General features: G+C 35.8%; 2 protein-coding genes across 2 annotated transcripts in view; one reads left to right on the forward strand and one right to left on the reverse strand.

The window, feature by feature from the left end:
• The window catches only part of LOC122243865 (uncharacterized), a 14,685-nt gene extending 6,326 nt beyond the window's left edge, over positions 1-8,359 (reverse strand). The window contains exons 1-8 of the mRNA XM_043001603.2: positions 8,240-8,359; positions 6,148-6,267; positions 5,643-5,727; positions 3,584-3,972; positions 3,150-3,235; positions 2,641-2,821; positions 880-1,062; positions 505-713 (exon numbers count right to left, since the gene is read on the reverse strand). Of these exons, the coding sequence (XP_042857537.2) occupies positions 505-713; positions 880-1,062; positions 2,641-2,821; positions 3,150-3,235; positions 3,584-3,972; positions 5,643-5,727; positions 6,148-6,267; positions 8,240-8,302 (1,316 nt within the window). The 5' untranslated portion in view covers positions 8,303-8,359. The remainder of the gene's footprint in view (positions 1-504; positions 714-879; positions 1,063-2,640; positions 2,822-3,149; positions 3,236-3,583; positions 3,973-5,642; positions 5,728-6,147; positions 6,268-8,239) is intronic.
• A 631-nt stretch (positions 8,360-8,990) lies between these two features.
• On the forward strand, positions 8,991-14,859 carry LOC122243864 (translocon-associated protein subunit gamma). Its single transcript, XM_043001601.2, has 4 exons — positions 8,991-9,274; positions 12,235-12,362; positions 12,860-12,951; positions 13,997-14,859. The coding sequence occupies exons 1-4, from the start codon at positions 9,139-9,141 to the stop codon at positions 14,193-14,195; spliced, it is 555 nt and encodes a 184-aa protein (XP_042857535.1). The 5' UTR covers positions 8,991-9,138; the 3' UTR covers positions 14,196-14,859.
• The last annotated feature ends 3,413 nt before the right edge of the window (positions 14,860-18,272 follow it).

Here is an 18,272-nt window from a genome sequence, read left to right on the forward strand (position 1 = left end):
TCTAGTGATCTATTGCTGAAGTTTCAGCACGTCACATTGCCCCGCCAATAATGGAATCACCCGGGTCCGGGGATATTTTTCTACCCCGTGATAGCACGTCAACCGGCGCAAATGGGTTAATACAAACAAATTAGTCTATTACTCTATTTTGTTTCATGGAACTGTGACCAGTGAGCTATGATTTTTCATAAAATTAGCTTTACAGAGAATAATTTCTAAACTTCTATAACCTAAGTCAAGCCCAATGAAATCCTTCAATGTATTAAAATATCTTTAAAAGCAAATTGGCTCATATATTCCAAAGGGAGTCAAGTTTTTGAAATGTTTAATAGTAATATAAATTCAATAAAAGCCAAGTACTGTGACCTTGAACTTTACAAGCAAAGAAGATGAAACAATTACTGATCATCAACAAACCTTACTCACTCGTTAAGAATGGAGAGAAAGAAAGAAAGAAAAAAAAAAGGCCACTCAATTAAGGCAAATCAGAAGTAAATTACTTACTTGTGCGTTTTTTTCTTGTGGTAGTTGAGATCCTTCTGTGTAGAGAAGAGTGTTGAGCACACATTGCAAGGATAAGGCCCTGGGGAGCAACGTGGAAGGTGATACGTTATTCTTTTGAAGGTCCGGTACTCCACCCCGCACGTCTCGCATACGAATTTGCGTAGCTTGTGAAGCTTCAGTACGTTTGTGATCAGAATTCTGTTTGAAAGCTGAAATGTGGAGAGTTTATTATCACTACCTTTTAAATCAATGAAAAGCAATACTAAGAACACATCACATTCTCTCTCAAAAAAACACAGGATCTCTTTTATAACTACACCAAAGTAAAGTAAAGTGTTGTCCCCAGGTCTCACTTTCCCTTATGGTTCCACTCACTGCAGAAATGGTGTTGTCATCATCAGTGGGTAGCCTGCAATTGTGGGTGTTGAACCGCTGGATGGAGAGGCAGGCCAGGTTGCACGTCTTGCAGCAGTAAAGAGGCAGTGTGTTGTTACTGAGTACTTCAGGGTTCCCTGTATCAACCCCAGGCGCTTCTACACCATCTTCGTCTAGGTGTACCTGGAAGTAGATTTTTTTTTTGTTTAAACAATTGTTCTTTTGTAATACATTGTTGTAAGCTATTTAGCATATCATACTACTATGAAATAGATCATGTTTTTAGGAATTAACCCTTCTAGGATAGGTCACATCATATGATGTACAGCCAAGGGTGGCCATCTTAAAATGATGTGGGTTTTCTTTTCTATCATTTTTGAGTCTATATATGATATAATAACACTATAATATATAAAACTAATTAACATTAGGTATGATGCCCTAGTTACAGAACTGAAGGAATAAATAGCTTCTAATTTTAACAAAATGAAAGATATAATATGAAAGTGATCCCACTTGGTGAAAAATGCTCATCATGGATGGGTTAAGGCTTAGGGACAATTCCCGTAATGATCTGTGCATGTAGGCAACTCCCTTTTATGTATCTAGAAGCACCACCATTCACTCTTATCCATATCTTTATGATGTCTATAATGGTAAATACACATTTTTTTGGTCTTTCTTTACCATTACTGATAATTTTTACAAAGAAAAACATATATTCCAAAAAAGTTAACCCACTTACGACGGGGGCATTCCAGCCTTGAATGTCCCAATGCTGGGGCGTTCAAATTATTACACCTAAATCAATTAAATGGCTGGCACAAAAATGTGCCGCCCGGCCACTGGGCTTTTGAATGCGCGGTACAGTACTGTACCACCCGTCCAGAGAGGGTTAATCTAAGGAATTTCAAAATAAAGTTGAAAGAACTTTGTTGTTTAAATTTTTCTAAACATTTGAACTGGGAGAGTGAATTGACTAGTAAAATCTATGCCAACAAGGTATAGGAACTGGCAAAGACAAAGCTAAGAGAGCAGATTAGAATCCTATCTTTGATAATCAGATACCATGAGACAAAATAATTAACCCCTTCGACACGATAACGCGTATACTGCGTCATCGCAGCGCTCGCGTCAAATCCGAGGACGCGCATACTGCGTCATGGCTCAGTTCTGGTGGAATTGAGTTTTCTTTCTTCCGGATACTGTACGAGATCTTTCAGAATAGAGGTCGGATATGATACGATATATTACTTGACTTTCATTATTAATAATTTATTACATAAGAGTGGGATTTGCTTATACCAGGGGAGGCATTGATGGGCCCTGCTAGCAATCATTTTATTATTTATTTATGGAACATTATGTAAAAATATAAAACATATTATGATTAGTTTACCATACTATTTCAATCGTTTTCTTTGGTTATCTGAGTGAGGCCTCCCACCAAGGTCACTCTTTCCATCTTCCTCCCAACCCATGTAAATAACTTGTCACATGCATATGGGGGAAGAGGTTAACTATGCATATTTTGATATATAACACATGATGATTATGTTGAGGTTTTGGCTATAAACTTGTAGAGGTTTTGGCTTAAAACTTGTCATATTCAGTAGCGACGTTTAAAACTTGGCGCGCGCCGGCAGCTCGGATACGGCGCGAGGAGCGTTTTCTACTGCCCGGAGTGAAGGGGTTAATGATGAATATTCAAGCATATTTTCTCTAAGCATCCCAAAACATGAAAAGGAAAGAAGAGATCACCTTTGTATAGTGTATAGATAGATGTTTCCACTTTGAAAATACACGACCACACTTGTCACAGTTGTGTTTCTTGGGAACTGCCTCGCTTGCCCTACTCTCGGCAGAGGCTGCGGTACTGGACACTTGCACCCCTTCATTATCTGCAGCTTTTCTTCTTCTTCTTGAGACAGAGTCTGCAATGCTGGTGGAAAGATTGAATTGGAATTTGAGAGAGAGGGAGAGAGTATATATAGCTATCTATCAATTTATTTGTCCCTATATTCATACATGCATCTATCGAAAATTTAAGAATTAAATGGTCTGCCTTTTAACTCAACCTCACTTGCTATTTCCCGCTATTGCAAAAGACGTGAACAACACAAAATAAAAGAAAAAAATAATTAATTATCCATTAGTACGTCTTGATTCACAAAAAAATAATTAATTATCCATTAGTATGTCTTGATTCACTTCAGTGCAATTAATAGAAAAATTTACAATTAAAAAACACACATAAAAAACAGACTTACCTACAGCACTGAGAGCAGGAATTTGGCACAGCACCATTTGGGAGATTGGTGTAGGCATCGCTATCTATTGTGAATTCAGCACCACACTGAAAGAAATAGTATTTCAGAAATCCTATTCTATGATGCAGTTTTCTGTAATAAGTCTGCCTCATTTATAAAAGATGAAGATTAACTGAGTAAAACTCATTAATAAAAGATAAATATTAACTGTATTCAAGATGTATTCATACAGCCCAATAACTGTTATATCTAAAAAAAACAATAGAATATCAACATCTTGTCAAAAATATTTTAAATGAAAATAAGGCAAATAAGAGGATGAAAATGAACACAAGGAAAGAGCAAACGAAATTCAAGATGCCCGAATAAGGAAAATAAGGAATAAAAAGAGAGAAAAGAGGCTATAAAGAGGAACTCGGCACCAAAGAAGTTACCTTCCTACACTTGGCCAGGTGCACTGGGTCGCCATACTCCCTTGGGCAGAGTGAAGGCTCCATGTCCAGAGAAACGGCCTGCATCGCTGCAACCTCAGGCATCCCTCCGCCTGTGATGGCAGCTGATGTGAAGGTGTTGACGTAAGTCGAGGAGGGCCCGATCATCCCTGTAATCAGGCTGGCAGGGGGCATGGTAGATGCTATGCCATTAGGTGACCCCATGGCCACAACCTCAGGCAGAGGTGCCAGGGTCGGGAGGGTGCTTTTGCAATCTGCAGACTTGTTCTCTGTAGGGATGCCAAAAGTTGGGCTGGAGGGACCTTTCCGGCAGGCCAGGCTCTCCTCTCCGCTGCCAGGGTTCTCCACTGATTCTTCTGAGCTTTCATTGTCTGTAGAGAGAAGGTAAAAATTTTGTGCTAATTTTTTGTGATATATGGTATGGTTGCTTTTATTAGCTTGGGCTGGGCATCCTAAAATGTTGTGTTTCCTATCATTTCCTAAACTTATGGTATGATAGAGTTTAAGGAATAACTAGCTTGTATTTTGAACAAAAAAATGCAGTGCAAAAGCAATCCCATGAAAAATGCCCATAGCAGAAGGGTTAAGCATAATTGAGGACTGGACCTCTGCCCTAGTTTTTGTGGTAAATGGTATGCCATTTCACCTATTGTTTCTTATTAGATGGACAGGTAACAATAGAGAAAAATGGTTGCAATGAATTTTGATAAACTAAGGAACAGATGATTAAGATTGTTTATGTGTGATAAATATTTTGCCCATTTAATTTTTTTTTTCCAGCTGTCATGGTTGTTATGCATAATGATGTCTGAAGACTGGATGCCTGAGTCACATTAATGTAAATTAATAACCATAAAGAGTTCATTTCTATGCTAAGACAGTACAACTGATATCCATTTTCATGCCCTTGGGTGAAGCTAACATTCAGTTTCTGAATTTAACAATGAAAATGTGATAAATATATAAATTTATAATATTGCCCTTGCATCCAGATAAAATCCTGTTAGTCCATATTTTGTATACACTAAGTAGAATACTCAAACATGGAAGTATAAGTTGAAAAAAAGAGGAAAAAAAACTCATGAAAAAAATAAAAAAGTATTAACCCGATACCGCCGGCCGCCGTCCACAGACGGCGATTATGTAATATGTATAACACCGGGTGCCGGCAAGCGCCGTTAATCGTATAATTGATTTAGGCTTATGTGTTCGAGAGCCCCGGCATTGCAGCCATGCAAAGACGGAACAGTGCCGGCGGGAATAAGCACCCATCTACGGTCTCTAGCAAGCACTATCTCTATAGAGGGATGGCACATCGCAAGTTGCCGACCTCTTGCTCTAAAGTACTGCAGATGAAAGATGTGCAGGCAGAACGAGAGGAGGAAGGTGACTTACACCATGCCCAATGCCTACAATCTGCCCCTGTGCCAGTAGGGATGCCTTTTATTGTGGCACTCACTGTCAAAAACACAAGTTTCCTTCCTCTTCATTTTGGATGGTTATAAGTTTCGTGTTTGTTTGTGACAGCACAGAGATACGAAAAAATAAAGTTGCTTTTTGTCCCCCCCTAAAACAGTAATACTTCTATCACATTAAGTATAAAGAAAAAAAATGAGTTGATATGGACCCTGAACTTCAATTTTAGTCAACTGCAGAATTGATGGAGCCTGTGATATGACAAATATAAATTTCTAAAAACAGTAAATCACACAAAAAAACAAAACACAAAAATGTCTCTAGCTCTACAATGACTGACTAAAAGGGAGTGGGAAAAATCAATTTATGTTGCAGAAGCTGCCTCGATCAGAAATAAAACTCATCCTGGAGCCTGTGTAAGCAAATCTATCCCCCGTCGGCAATGGGTTAAATAAAATCATTCCAATTCCTTTCCTGATAACCCATGTCAATGTATCTTTATCATACCACTATTACATCAATTTAAACATTATATCATTATTCTATCAATTGTATAATTATAGTATCAATATATAAATTGTATTAACAAATCGTCACTACATCACCAAATGCAACTGAATTATACCTGTTGTAACTTCCGAGCCCGTAAGCGTCTGTTGGGCTGAGGGAGATCCATGCTGGGTTTCATGCCTTAGGCTGTCAACGATTTCCTGTTCGATGGGAGGGAAAAAAGTGCCACAAGCTCAGATAGACATGAAATATATATCACTATTCACTCTATCTTAGCCTTATATTCTCTCTCAGTTTATGTGCTGAACTTATTGAAGCTGTTTACATTGATATTCATATTTGTATGTATAAAGACAGAGCTTCGATTAAAAAGGATTATCAGAGGCAATATTAAGACTTAAAGAAAGAGGAGGAGGAAAAAAAATAACAATAAAAAACACTCACATGTACACAAACACACGGAAACCCACATACGCACACAAACATACACACGTCCAAACACATGCATGCAAATACACACCCGCAAACATACACACATGAATGTACACACAAAGACATTCACATCCAGACACACACACACAACCTATGCATTTCCTAACAAACTAAAGTTCTATACTAACCTTTAACTTTGAGATCAAATGTTCTACAATGAAACTGAAGGTAGTGACGTTGCAAAGCTGGTTATTATCTTTGATGTGATATGATATGCTGTTGCATTCAACTAGACTTTGCCCCTCAACCTGAAAGACAGAAAAAGGTTAGTTGAAAATTCTGCACAATTTCCTGATGAATAACCATAACTTTTTTTCTTTTTTTTTGTGAATAAATTATTTGGGTAATATCAGATTCTGTATCTGGCCTTGAATATCCAAATCTCCATTTTCTTATATAAATTATGTAATTTAAAAAACATTATGTCTAGTTCCTTTAATATTCAGATCTCTGCTTTTCTTAAATCAAGTCTTTTGGTTCATATCAAATCATCTCTCATTCCCTGAATATCTAAATCTGTTTTGTCATAAAACCTTACTGTGTGTATACAGCATGCATAAAAATTTATTTTACAATGTATCAGATTTATGAATGTATTTGAAAGTTTATAATAAAGCACAGATAAGAAGGTGGAAATGAATGAAAATATTCACAAAATCAATGTGCAATGGAAATAATATTGGGAATAGTAATAATAGTCACAATAGTAATAACATTGTTACTGCTTATAATAGTAAGAGTATATATTGATATCAATAATAATAAACTTTATAATAACCTAGTGTTATCATAAGTGGCCCAAACCTGAGATTTTCAACAATAATATAACAATGAATATGATAACAATAAGAATGATAATAACACTAATAATACTACTAATAATATTGATAATAACTATGGTATCAATATCTATATTGATAATAATAACAATATTCTTTTCAAACTAAAATTCAAAAAACTTATTGGATAGTTTTTAAAAATAAAAAAATGAGCTTCCATATCTCCATCAGACTAAGGTGTTGAAGAGCAGAAACTACAATAAAAAAAAAAAAAAATATATATATATATATATTTAGAATATCTGACTTTACTCATGCAATAAAAAAAAAAAAAAAGATATATGATATAAATATGTTATTGTCCATCTTAATGAAAAATAATAGAAATTTGATATGCATGGTGAATGAAAAAATGCAAATGACTTTGGTCTCATCTGGCTCTGCATATATATATATTTTTTAAAGAAAAGATGTGAGTGGTCTTATCTAATTTAGAAATATAGTTGTTAGGATTGTCCATTCTACTTTATATCATATTCTCAAAAGAGAAATATAACCCCCAAACAATTTTATTTAGAAAAAGTAACAGTTTGGAGAGCTATATCATAGATACTAGAAAAATATATGAAAAAGTGGGACAATCGGATCGTAATGATGATTTTCTGCATATAATGAGATCTGTTATATCCCCATTTCTCATTGTCTCTTGGAATTTATTTTATTCCACTTGTTTTACGACAACCGATGGGCCTGTTAAGAACATCGAGCTCTGATATCTCTTTCGTGTATTCAAAAAGGAGTAAAAGTTCCAAGTCTATGTCCTCAAATCGAAAACATATAAAACAGATGGTACCCTCTTAATTGTAGGCCTATCATAGTTTACAGATGGTACCCTATCAATTGTAGGCCTATCATAGTTTACAGATGGTACCCTATTAATTGTAGGCCTATCATAGTTTACAGATGGTACCCTATTAATTGTAGGCCTATCATAGTTCAAAGTAAAGCAATTTGAATACAACCCAGCTAATGTAATTGCGAGTAAAGAGTTCCATTTTGAAATCTACAGTGCCTTCTAAACATTTAATTAACTTCTATCAATGACTACAACATGCATATAGTTTGCATATATATTCATAACATTCATCTGTTACAAAAACAGGAAAATTATAAATGGCTTAAAAGTCGATATTCCAAGTCAAATCGTCTTCGTTCATCGCATTTCCAAATCATGAATTAGCATAAACCTCTAGTAAATACAAGAGAAATGATACTCTAGCAACAAAACTAAATAAAATGCCAAGAAATACACTAGTTGATTACAGCAACGGGGGAAGCGGAGTCGTCTAACCTACATTCACAATCTCTTATAATGTCAAAATAAGAATATATTGCAATATATCCACCTATTAGATAATGACTACATGAAAGTATCCTTAACCTCCTGAATGAATTCGGTGATGACACTAAAAGTTTCGTGAATTAAATGCTTGTAAGATCCCATAACCGCAAAGTCGGGTCGATTTCCTCCATTGGAAACTATGAAAAGTAGACTAGGAAAAACAACTAGGAAACTCATATGCAAAATAATTAAGCATAAGTGATTTAGTTTTGTATCTCATAATTAGTTCCATAATATTGTAAGATCGTATAAATGTACTTTTGCGCTTCGATAAATCCACAACCAAATTATACATATCCAGGGATAGATTTGAGATTTTCTTTCTGTTTACACTTTGCGTTTCATACCCACCACCGTGATGTTTACACAGGCATACCAACTACACACGAGGTCTGCCAGCTTCTTTTCACACGTCACACGTCACCAGCAAGGGTTGGCATCCCTGCTCCACCTGGCTGGCCATGCTGGAGGACTCGAATTTAAGCAGCAATCAGACAGTCTTTATAAAATAATATACATATACTTCAATCTATCAATAATTAAGATTATATTAAATTCATATACTTTATTAATTGAAAAATATAGATAAAATAATCTGGATGAAGTGAAGGAGCCCTTGATATTAATTATTACCATTCATTTTTACTTTAATGATATATTTACTATTTCCTTAACAATCCCTTCGACACAAGTCGAGCCACAAAATCTTAATACATAAATCATATAGACACCACATACATTTTAAAAACACCAACCAAATCTTCTTGTACAACCCAAATCCTAATCAGTCGCATTATTGGAACAATCTGAGCTTTCGCCGGGTGGACGAAAGTGACAGGAGGCGTCTGACACTACGATCCTAAATTCGCGAGACACACCAGAGCCGGTGGCCGTTCAGACTTTATTCAGAGCCGCGGAAGGAAGGAACGAAGGACAAGATGGTGAAGGATTCGAGCAGAAATAAGTTCACGAAGGAGGAGGAGCTGTTGTTGCAGGATTTCAGTCGGAGCGTGTCCAAGAAGGGAAATGTTATCTTTTTCTTGAATGCTTTTATCGTCTCTGCTATCCCCATATGTAAGTTGATGTTGGTTACTTTCAATGTTGTTAAAGGTTATTCGTTTGGTGGCATTCCTTTATTTCTGTGTGGGATTATTCTGTTCGGTTTTTATGTACAAATGTTGTTATTCGTTATATTTTAATTTCATGTTATTACTGAGTTTACTTTGTCCATATGTAGGCCTATGGTACTTGGGAATGATTACTGTGATTATTTATTAATTACTGATGTAATTGATATGACTTAACGTTAAGATGACAGAGTATTTACATGTTTTATCCGGTTGTTTACCTATCAGCTGTTACTATGTTTGACATGTTGAATCGTAGGTAAATATTCAGAATACTGCCACATTACTAAATAGCATGATATTAGTACCCATGGATTCCCCTCAACGTTCTGCAACTTGTATATAGTTGATATAATATGCGATTGCCTGCCCTATACCCCACAATCTGGACCCTAATAATAGGGAGAGGGTATCAAGGAGATCAGGGAATGTATGAGGTAATATACGATTAGATTGCATTGATATTTGCCATGAAAGTGCCTTGCTTCCACCATATATATACATTGTAAAATACAAATGCAAAAGATATGGTTTGTGTACAACTTGCTCAGCATAGCATATCATGTGCACAGCAGTCGCGGTTACCTCCATGCCTACAGCATAACATGAAGTGATTTCTGGTGGATATTCTGTATGGGCTGTTTTCAGTGCATTTTTCTACAAAGTCGGAACCTAAATCGGAACAACCAGCCGAACCCGACCTAATTTTGAGGTTAGCCTTAGCCAAGGGAGGGCTTTGCCTACCCCCTGAACCCCTCTTTTTCAGAGCATGTACGAATTGTCTTAATTTTATTTTATGCTAAATCTCCTATTGGGGCATAGATTGTGGGGTATACAGGGCAGTCATGGATTTTTTCCACTACATATGAGTAGCAGAAGTTGAGAGGAATCTATTGGTACCATGTATTTAGTGACGCAGTGCTTTTCTGAATATGTACCGAATCCTTAGTTTTGACGTTAATCAATTATTATGGTTGGTAGCTCTATAGAAAAGCTGGCATCATAAAGTTTAACCCATTTGCGCTGGATGATGTGCTGACATGTTTCGTAGTTTTTTTGCGTCGTACGCCTTCGAGATATTTGGTCAAGGCCGGCGCTCAGGGTGAGCTAGTGGACAGCCCAGGCTCGCAGCTAGTGATCTCAAGAATCCCAAGGCGTTATGCCTATTTGTTCGAAAACCCCAGCATTGTGACCATTCAGAATCGGAATCGCCCTGGCGTGAATGGGTATTGAGTTACACTTGACTTTAACTAGAAATCCAACTCTAGAGACCTTGAAGGCGGGGAGTAGTTATGCGAAAGGCCAACAGACTTCCTTCACACATGTTCTAACAGTGTGTTGCTTTCCCAGGTGATTTAATTTCAAACCTCTAGGATCCATCATGCCAGAATGTATGTGCAAGTGGTTAGCTTGCCTTTTCCTGAGGACTGTAGGTACATTGGCTGTTTGTGGCACGGTAGCCATTGGTCCATGCTTTATTTGCTCTTTTGGAACCTTTATCCCATTCGCGCCAGATGACGTGCTGACACGTTTCATGGTATTTGGATCAGGCGCTGGCAACGAGATATTTGGTCAAGGCCGACGCTTGGGGTGAGTGAGTGGACAGCCCAGGCTCGCGGCTAGTGCGCCCGAGAATCCCAGGGCATTAGGCTTATGCTTTCAAAAACCCCAGCATTCTGACCATTCAAAGGGCACAGAATCTATGGGGAGCAAAGCACTGCTCATAGTCGGTCCACTCTCCCTGCTCACAGTTCCCAATTTTAAAACCATGAGTCAGTCGCTTTATATTTTGTTTGGGTTTCTTGGTCTTCAGAGCTTACTAAGTTGAATGTGATACACTATCTTTTATAGATATCCATACACCTTCCACTCGTCTCTTGCTCTTATTGATCCTGGGTCAGTTTCTGCTTTTATTATTGGAATTGGTGTTGTATTAAATCTGTTTTACCAGTTTCATACTGTCCTTCACCAGACCACCTGTTGAATATTCTTGAAATCAAAGGTTACATTTTAATTAACATTATTTTTATTAATGTATCAATATTGATGATAGTTTTTTTCTATTAATATTACCACCTATTTCACAAATATTCAAGTAATGGGGAAAACATGAAGGCAGGTAGGCCTACTTATTGATTTCTTAGGTGTAACCGAGTGTGTGTGTGTGTGTGTGTGTGTGTGTGTGTGTGTGTAGGGGAAAAAATATGAAGATTGTGCCATAGTGGACTGTTGTCAACTGTTTTTGGAATTTGCAGGGGATTATAGTTTCATTCACTGATTTGGTAGCATGTATGATGTAGCAAAATTGATTTATGTAAATTTGTTTACGGCTTGGTGTTTTGGTCATTCACTGATTTGTTTTTCATTTGTTGCAAGCATTTTCATTATCATTTTACTGATTGTTGGGCACAGTGAGTTTCTTGACCAGAAATAATACCCTTTTCTGATATCAGTTCCAATTGAACTGCTTTCTAAGTTGTGTAACTATTCTTTTGTATCACAGATTATAACTTTGTGCTGTAGAAAAATTTTGTCTCGGAAGACACTTGGCATATTGATGTTAAATTTTTTTGATTTTATGATATGATTTCCCATGTTAGCTTATACATAATCTATAATCTATGATACAATTACAGTAGCAGGAATTTTTACAGGCCTATTGTTTTCTTTCTGATCTATATTGATTGGAACTTGCAATGAAATTTTGGAATGATATAGAACTCCTTAAAGTTTTTATTTTGGGCAGTCTTGAAATGTAGGTCACCATTTCATTAGCTAATGAAATCCTATTTCTGTTTCATTAATTTCTTATGGAACATTGATAATCCGTATGACTATTTTACCTTTAACGTATTGATGCCTACAAGTATATGCAAATATGACTAATATACATATTTTGATTTCCAGGGCTGTACTGGCGTATCCATCTGATGGACCCACAGTCGTCAGCCTTCATCTTTGCCCTTGTCACTGGCATTGCAACATACCTGGTTGCAATGGCATACAAGAACACCAAGTTCATTCTCAAGCACAAGGTAAGATCTAGTAAATTTAACTCTTTGTATATATGCATTTCCTGTGACAGATTGCCAACCCCTCAGACAGAATAGAAGTATTTTAGCTTTATTATCTTGTATGGGGGAAATTGGTGATTTCTTTGATAGGCTAAACTATAGGGAACTAACAATTATGTTTATGAATATTTGCAAGATGATGATTATGATATTAGAAAAATAATGCAACAAGGGTTTGTTATCAATAATAACGCAGAAAAATAATGCAGGGATGTCATAGAATAAGTATATAGATATAACTAGGCATAGTGTATCCACACTGTTGAACATTTCATAGAAATATGTGATATTGTAACTGGATAAATATAGAAGAAATAATATGCGATGATAAGATGGTGAACGACAAAACAAAAACAAAAAAAGTCGCTCATGGTATATAAGGATACTAAAATCAGTTCTGTTAGTTTAGTCTCGTCACAAGACTTGACGCAAGTAACTAATCCACTTTTTATTTCCAGGTGGCCCAGAAGATTGAAGAGTCGGTGACCCGCCAGGTGATGAGCAGCTTGGATTCCGACAAGAAGATGAGCAAGAAGGAGAAAGATGAGAGGTAAGAGGGGGAAATTGGATTAACCCATTGCAGATAGGGCGCTGAATGAGCTAACTTGGTTAGAACAGGCTATTTCTGACGCTGCTGGCACTTGCAAAAAATTAGAGGGATGTTTTCTCCGCCCTCCGGTAGTGTTGACTTGCCTAATGAATATTTTCTTTAAGTCCATCACAAAACGAGGGTTTAGGCTGAATTTGGAAAGCTGTAGTTCTGATGCTAGGTTGTTAAACTCTCAATACTTCATGACTGAGCTGTTCTTGATGATGTCATGTGTGCATCGGCACCTGTATTTTAGGTCTTATCAGAGATGTTTTGTATGTCATGATACCTGTATGCTATGGGTTAATTTTCTTATTTACAGCATCAACTTAAAGGTCTAAAATTTTGTATTGGTAGCCCTAGCATTGTAGGCCTCTTGAGCCTTTCGAGTTGTGCTGCTCTCTTCTCTGTGGTGTGTTCACTTTACATTCACCTGTTCTAATTATGTTATAGCAAACAGGACTAATAGAAGTCAAAGAAAGTTCTAGAGAATCAAGATATCAGTTTGTTGTGTGGATGAGCAAGATCATTTTCATCCATTTTTTACTAGAAAACCTGTCTGTCATTTATGATCACTATCTTCATGTCGCTGTCTTTCCATTTGGCGATCAATAGCCTAGAAAGAATGTTGATTAATATATACCTATAAAAAAGTTTTCCTCAGATTCTCCGTCACTTTCACACTTTTTCCTTGGTCATTTGCAACCTTTTCTCATTAAGCCTAGCTCACAGAAATAATCAACTCCTCATGAAGCTAATCTCCTTAGGCAAGGTTTCTCTTTGGAAATGTAACCAACAACTTAGGAGGAATTTATATAATGTTTGATAGCCATTTTTGTTAATGGATAGTTGATAATTTCCCATTTTGATGCAGTCATGAGATTTCTAAGAGTTCATTGAAGTTTGGAAAGATTTGAAATCATAAATGGCATTTTAGAAATCTCTTGATTCAAACTTCGTTTCCGAATCAAGTCCCATCGATAACACAATTCTTTCCTTCTGACAGGGTGCTATGGAAGAAGAACGAGGTTGCCGAGTCACAGTCCACTACCTTCTCCCTCTTCTACAATAACGCTCTGTTCTTGATGCTCGTGGTGGTGGGCTCCTTCATGGTGTTCCGCTCCTTTGCTCCAGCCTACAACTACATCTTCAGTACCCTTGGTGCGGCTGGTATCATCGCCCTCTTCTCCACCGGCAAGCAGTGAGGCGTGAATGTGCGCCTGCCTGTTGCTGCGAGTCTAAGACACGTTGGGAATGCGCCTGTTGAAATCTTATCGGGCTGACCCAGACGTGTCCTTTGAGAGAAGAAGAAGAAAAAAAAAGCTTACAAAAACATTGTCTGGGTGTCGCGTGTTTTCTATTGTGAATGAGTCAGTTTAGAAAGAGATGTTAATACCACCTGTTAAGTTGGAGCTGTGAAACCTTCCTTTCTTTTTTTTTCTTTTTTTCATAATTTATGAGGAATCTGTGTGAATACAGGCTTCAATAGCATTTCATTCATCATTTATCTCGAGGCTTATCATCACTGACCTCGGGATAAACATTTTTTTCCATATTTATGACTGACTTAAGTACAGTCTTCCTTGGTTGTAAATATCATGGATAAAGTCTATTTTTTTTTTCCTCTTTATACATCTTCAACATCTGCTAAAATCACAAAAACAAATCTTAGCTAATTTTGTACTTTTCTCAGTAGCAGGTGTTCAGTGATATTAGCATGGGACACATTCCCTCCTTACAAATATCTGTACAAGGATGTCTGTACTCCGATTTCTCTTGTTTTTTGTGTATTTTTTACACAATGGTGATGAGTCTAATGTTATTAAGATGAATGTGTGTTTTTATATAAAAATAAAAACTCAATGGTGATCATTTTTCTTTTTTAAGAAATCCTTTCTGCTGTAATACTCTTCTATAGTGGACATTTGTATGGTGTTTTGATTGGTAGAAAAGATGAAAAAAACAAATCAGTCAGGAAGATATAATTCCCCAAACAATATTAGATGAAAATGTGCATATTACTTTCATTACATAAGAGCAATGATTATAAATTTGTCAGATAAAAGTGAAATATTTAATGAAGGCCGGTTCAAAGGAAACTTATTATATATTATATATACATCATCATAAACTATATATTTAGTTTAAATTAGAAGTCGATATCATTTATAGTGCAAGAAAACCCAACTAAGGAAACGTACAACAAACTGTTGAAACAAAATTAATGTAAGTGAGCAATAATGTTGAATTAGTAAGAGAAATAATGTTAGAAAGAAATACTCCCTTATCTGATTTAATTTTATATCTAAACAATGGTTTGATTTAATTTTAAATGCAGTGTTGACAAGATTAGTCCTTTTTACTGTTGGAGTTTCAATGGGAAAATCTTGCATAAATGTTTATTCCTATGCACACGTCTATTCATACTCCTTGGTATGTTTGTATTTTTTCTATTTGGAAATGTTTCCTTTCTCAATCTGTATAGAAAAAACTAGGTTCATACTTTATAAATACTATAAATTAAATAATTTTTCTTTTACTGCTCATGTGTTAGGTATGAATCCAGAATCAGGCAACCTTGAATAGCAGTGTTTTTCTCAAATTTCATATTTGATAATGAAAAACTGAAAAATGTATCTCATGGGGGAGAAATATTTATCTAGCTATATTATAGAAATACATATAAATACTGAATGGAATGAGGTTAATTCAAATGAATAATTTATGCATTTCATGCATGTGGGAGCTGCTGTGGCTCAGTGATTTGTGCTTGCATCACAGTACAGAAGCTGGGTTCATGTTTTACAAAGTGAACCACAGCTGATGTTAGGATGGGCTTTCAATCTGTCCCTCAAGGGTACTGCAATAACCTTAGATAATAAGTGAGGCCTCAAGCACAAAAGGAAGAACAACTAAATATTTGATGCATTTCAACCATGACGGGCTAAAGTATCTCCTATTTGTTATATTCTCAAATGATTATGTAAAGGGAAATGTCTAATTTGTATATACACTGAGTTTGAAAAATTAACATTGACTTTTTTCTTACACAAAACAGGTTTAAGCTTAAAACAAAATAAGTTTGGAGAGTACAATGTAATGTTACCCTACAGAAAGAAGTCTCATCTTGGAAATATCCAAAAATTATTTTTGGTTTTGAGAATAATAATTCTTGCAGTCCTGTTTCATCATCCAAACCATAAAACAAAGAGATTTATAAAAACTTGGAGGTACCTCAGAGCCAGAAGTAATTATGTTGTCTTGTGAAGCAGGATTGTGGCACATGAAGTTTAATCTAAAGTTTATTGTAGCTTGGATTAAGTGAGCAATCCCGTGATGCTACTGATTGCTCAATTTAATATAGCAGATTAGCCAAGCTTTCCAAATATCACCTAGGAATGAATTTATAAAAACTTTCAAGTACTGTTGTTTACCCTTTCCATTTTCATCATCCCCACACTACATATATTGATATAATACTTTTAACTTATCAATCGTTCTGCCTTTCATGTATCTTCTGATTTGATAATATTATATACAGGACTTAACTTAGTTTTGATTTAGCAGTGAGGAAAGTTGTAATGTTGAATGGTATAGGACGATTTAGTTCTATAACATTTCAACTTGGCAACCTGTTTTTGCTGGTACATAATGTCAACAAAGGTGCTTAATTATTTAGTTTATTCTATTGTTTTAGTTATCATTTGCACTCTAATACATAAATGCTTGTATCCAGTACCAGCTTTATTCAACATCCATGTGATTCGTTATTGTAACTGTTCATGTTGGTAATTCTCTTTTCTATATTAGCAAGGGAAGGCTGTACTATTTTTCGTTCACTATATGCTTACACATGTACATGTACTTTGCTGTCTGCATGTAGTTTAATAGATAGGAAACCTAGATAGTATAAAAAAAACTGCGTAAAACTAAAAGGAAAGTCCTGTAAGTCCTAGACAAGACCAGATCAGCTGGTATATAAATCACAGTACTGATTGTCCAAGAAAATCAGATTTTTATGGATGTGTGTGTATGAGTCTATGAGGTCGTTGTTGTAATGTGATGCCTGTCGCGGTCTTTTGAGTGGATGTGAAAAGGTTCTTCCTATATGTGAATATATATGATTATGATTATTTTTCTGTGTTTGCGTGTGTGTATGAAATATAGTTTGAAGCAAGTTTTTGTGTGTCAAACCGGAGGTAAATGTGGTAAATTTTCACTTGTGCTGTGAAAAAGTACTTAAACTAAATAACAATACACTGATTGTTCCTAGGGTAAGATAGGAAATGGTGTATCATTTTTTCTAAATTTAACATGATTAAACAACAAACAATATAATTTCTTGGTCGTAATATTTAGAACACGCTTATTCTTAGAGGCAAATGGATATCCTGTGCAATGTAACAATGTTTTGGGATGCTTGAAGAAAGCTGCATTCTCTGTCAAGTCCTGAAAGCGTCATATAAAACAGCTGATACCTTTAATTTGGTGTGTGTAATCACATTGGAAATCATATTATTTGGATGAGAAATTGTTAATGTTTGAGACTATACTCAAGACTAAATATCTAAATATCTAGAGAGAGAGAGAGAGAGAGAGAGAGAGAGAGAGAGAGAGAGAGAGAGAGAGAGAGAGAGAGAGAGAAACAAAATAATCCAAGATTTACAACACATACATGACCAAGACATTTTTAAAGGATTTTCTAGTAAAAGGCTATTAAAAATGGGAACAGTTTTACCATAATCACAATTTTCAACGATATAGTTACCCTACGAACATTAAAATCGTGAAATTAGGTACCTGGGATTTACTGGCCGGTGGGTTAATAAGCGCGCCTGAGGGATCCAAACTCTTTAAACCAGATAGTATCTTAAAAAGGCCCTGGAACTAACTGGGAATGGTTCCTGTTAACCACTAATTGCATCTAATGTCATCAGCCTTATATAACAATTACTGGATTTACTAATAATACTACTGCTACTTCTGCCACGACGACTACTACTATTGCTACTACTACTATTGCTACAACAACAACTAATACTATTACTGATATTGCTGCTACAACAACAACAACAACAATTACTACTACTACTACTACTACTACTACTGTCATTACGACTAATGCTAATAATTATTTTCATCACTATTAGTATTATCATCATTATCATAATTAGTATCACTGATCAATCAAATTTCATCCGAATGACAAATGAATAAAAAACTCACTCCATCTTCGATAAAATTCACAAGTTACAAGAATCACAGACGATGGATGATGTATC

Source organism: Penaeus japonicus, unplaced genomic scaffold (assembly GCF_977035675.1).
Source record: "Penaeus japonicus unplaced genomic scaffold, GWHDUDI00000001_assembly GWHDUDI00000017, whole genome shotgun sequence".
In the NCBI taxonomy this organism is placed as follows: Eukaryota; Metazoa; Arthropoda; class Malacostraca; order Decapoda; family Penaeidae; genus Penaeus; species Penaeus japonicus.

What these genes read in the sequence shown, in the direction of transcription:
- LOC122243864 (XM_043001601.2), top strand. Translation starts at nt 9,139, where the DNA reads ATGGTGAAGGATTCGAGCAGAAATAAGTTCACGAAGGAGGAGGAGCTG. An exon ending in CGTCTCTGCTATCCCCATAT is followed by an intron (nt 9,275 to 12,234) that starts GTAAGTTGATGT and finishes TTTGATTTCCAG; the next exon opens with GGCTGTACTGGCGTATCCAT. An exon ending in AAGAAGGAGAAAGATGAGAG is followed by an intron (nt 12,952 to 13,996) that starts GTAAGAGGGGGA and finishes TCCTTCTGACAG; the next exon opens with GGTGCTATGGAAGAAGAACG.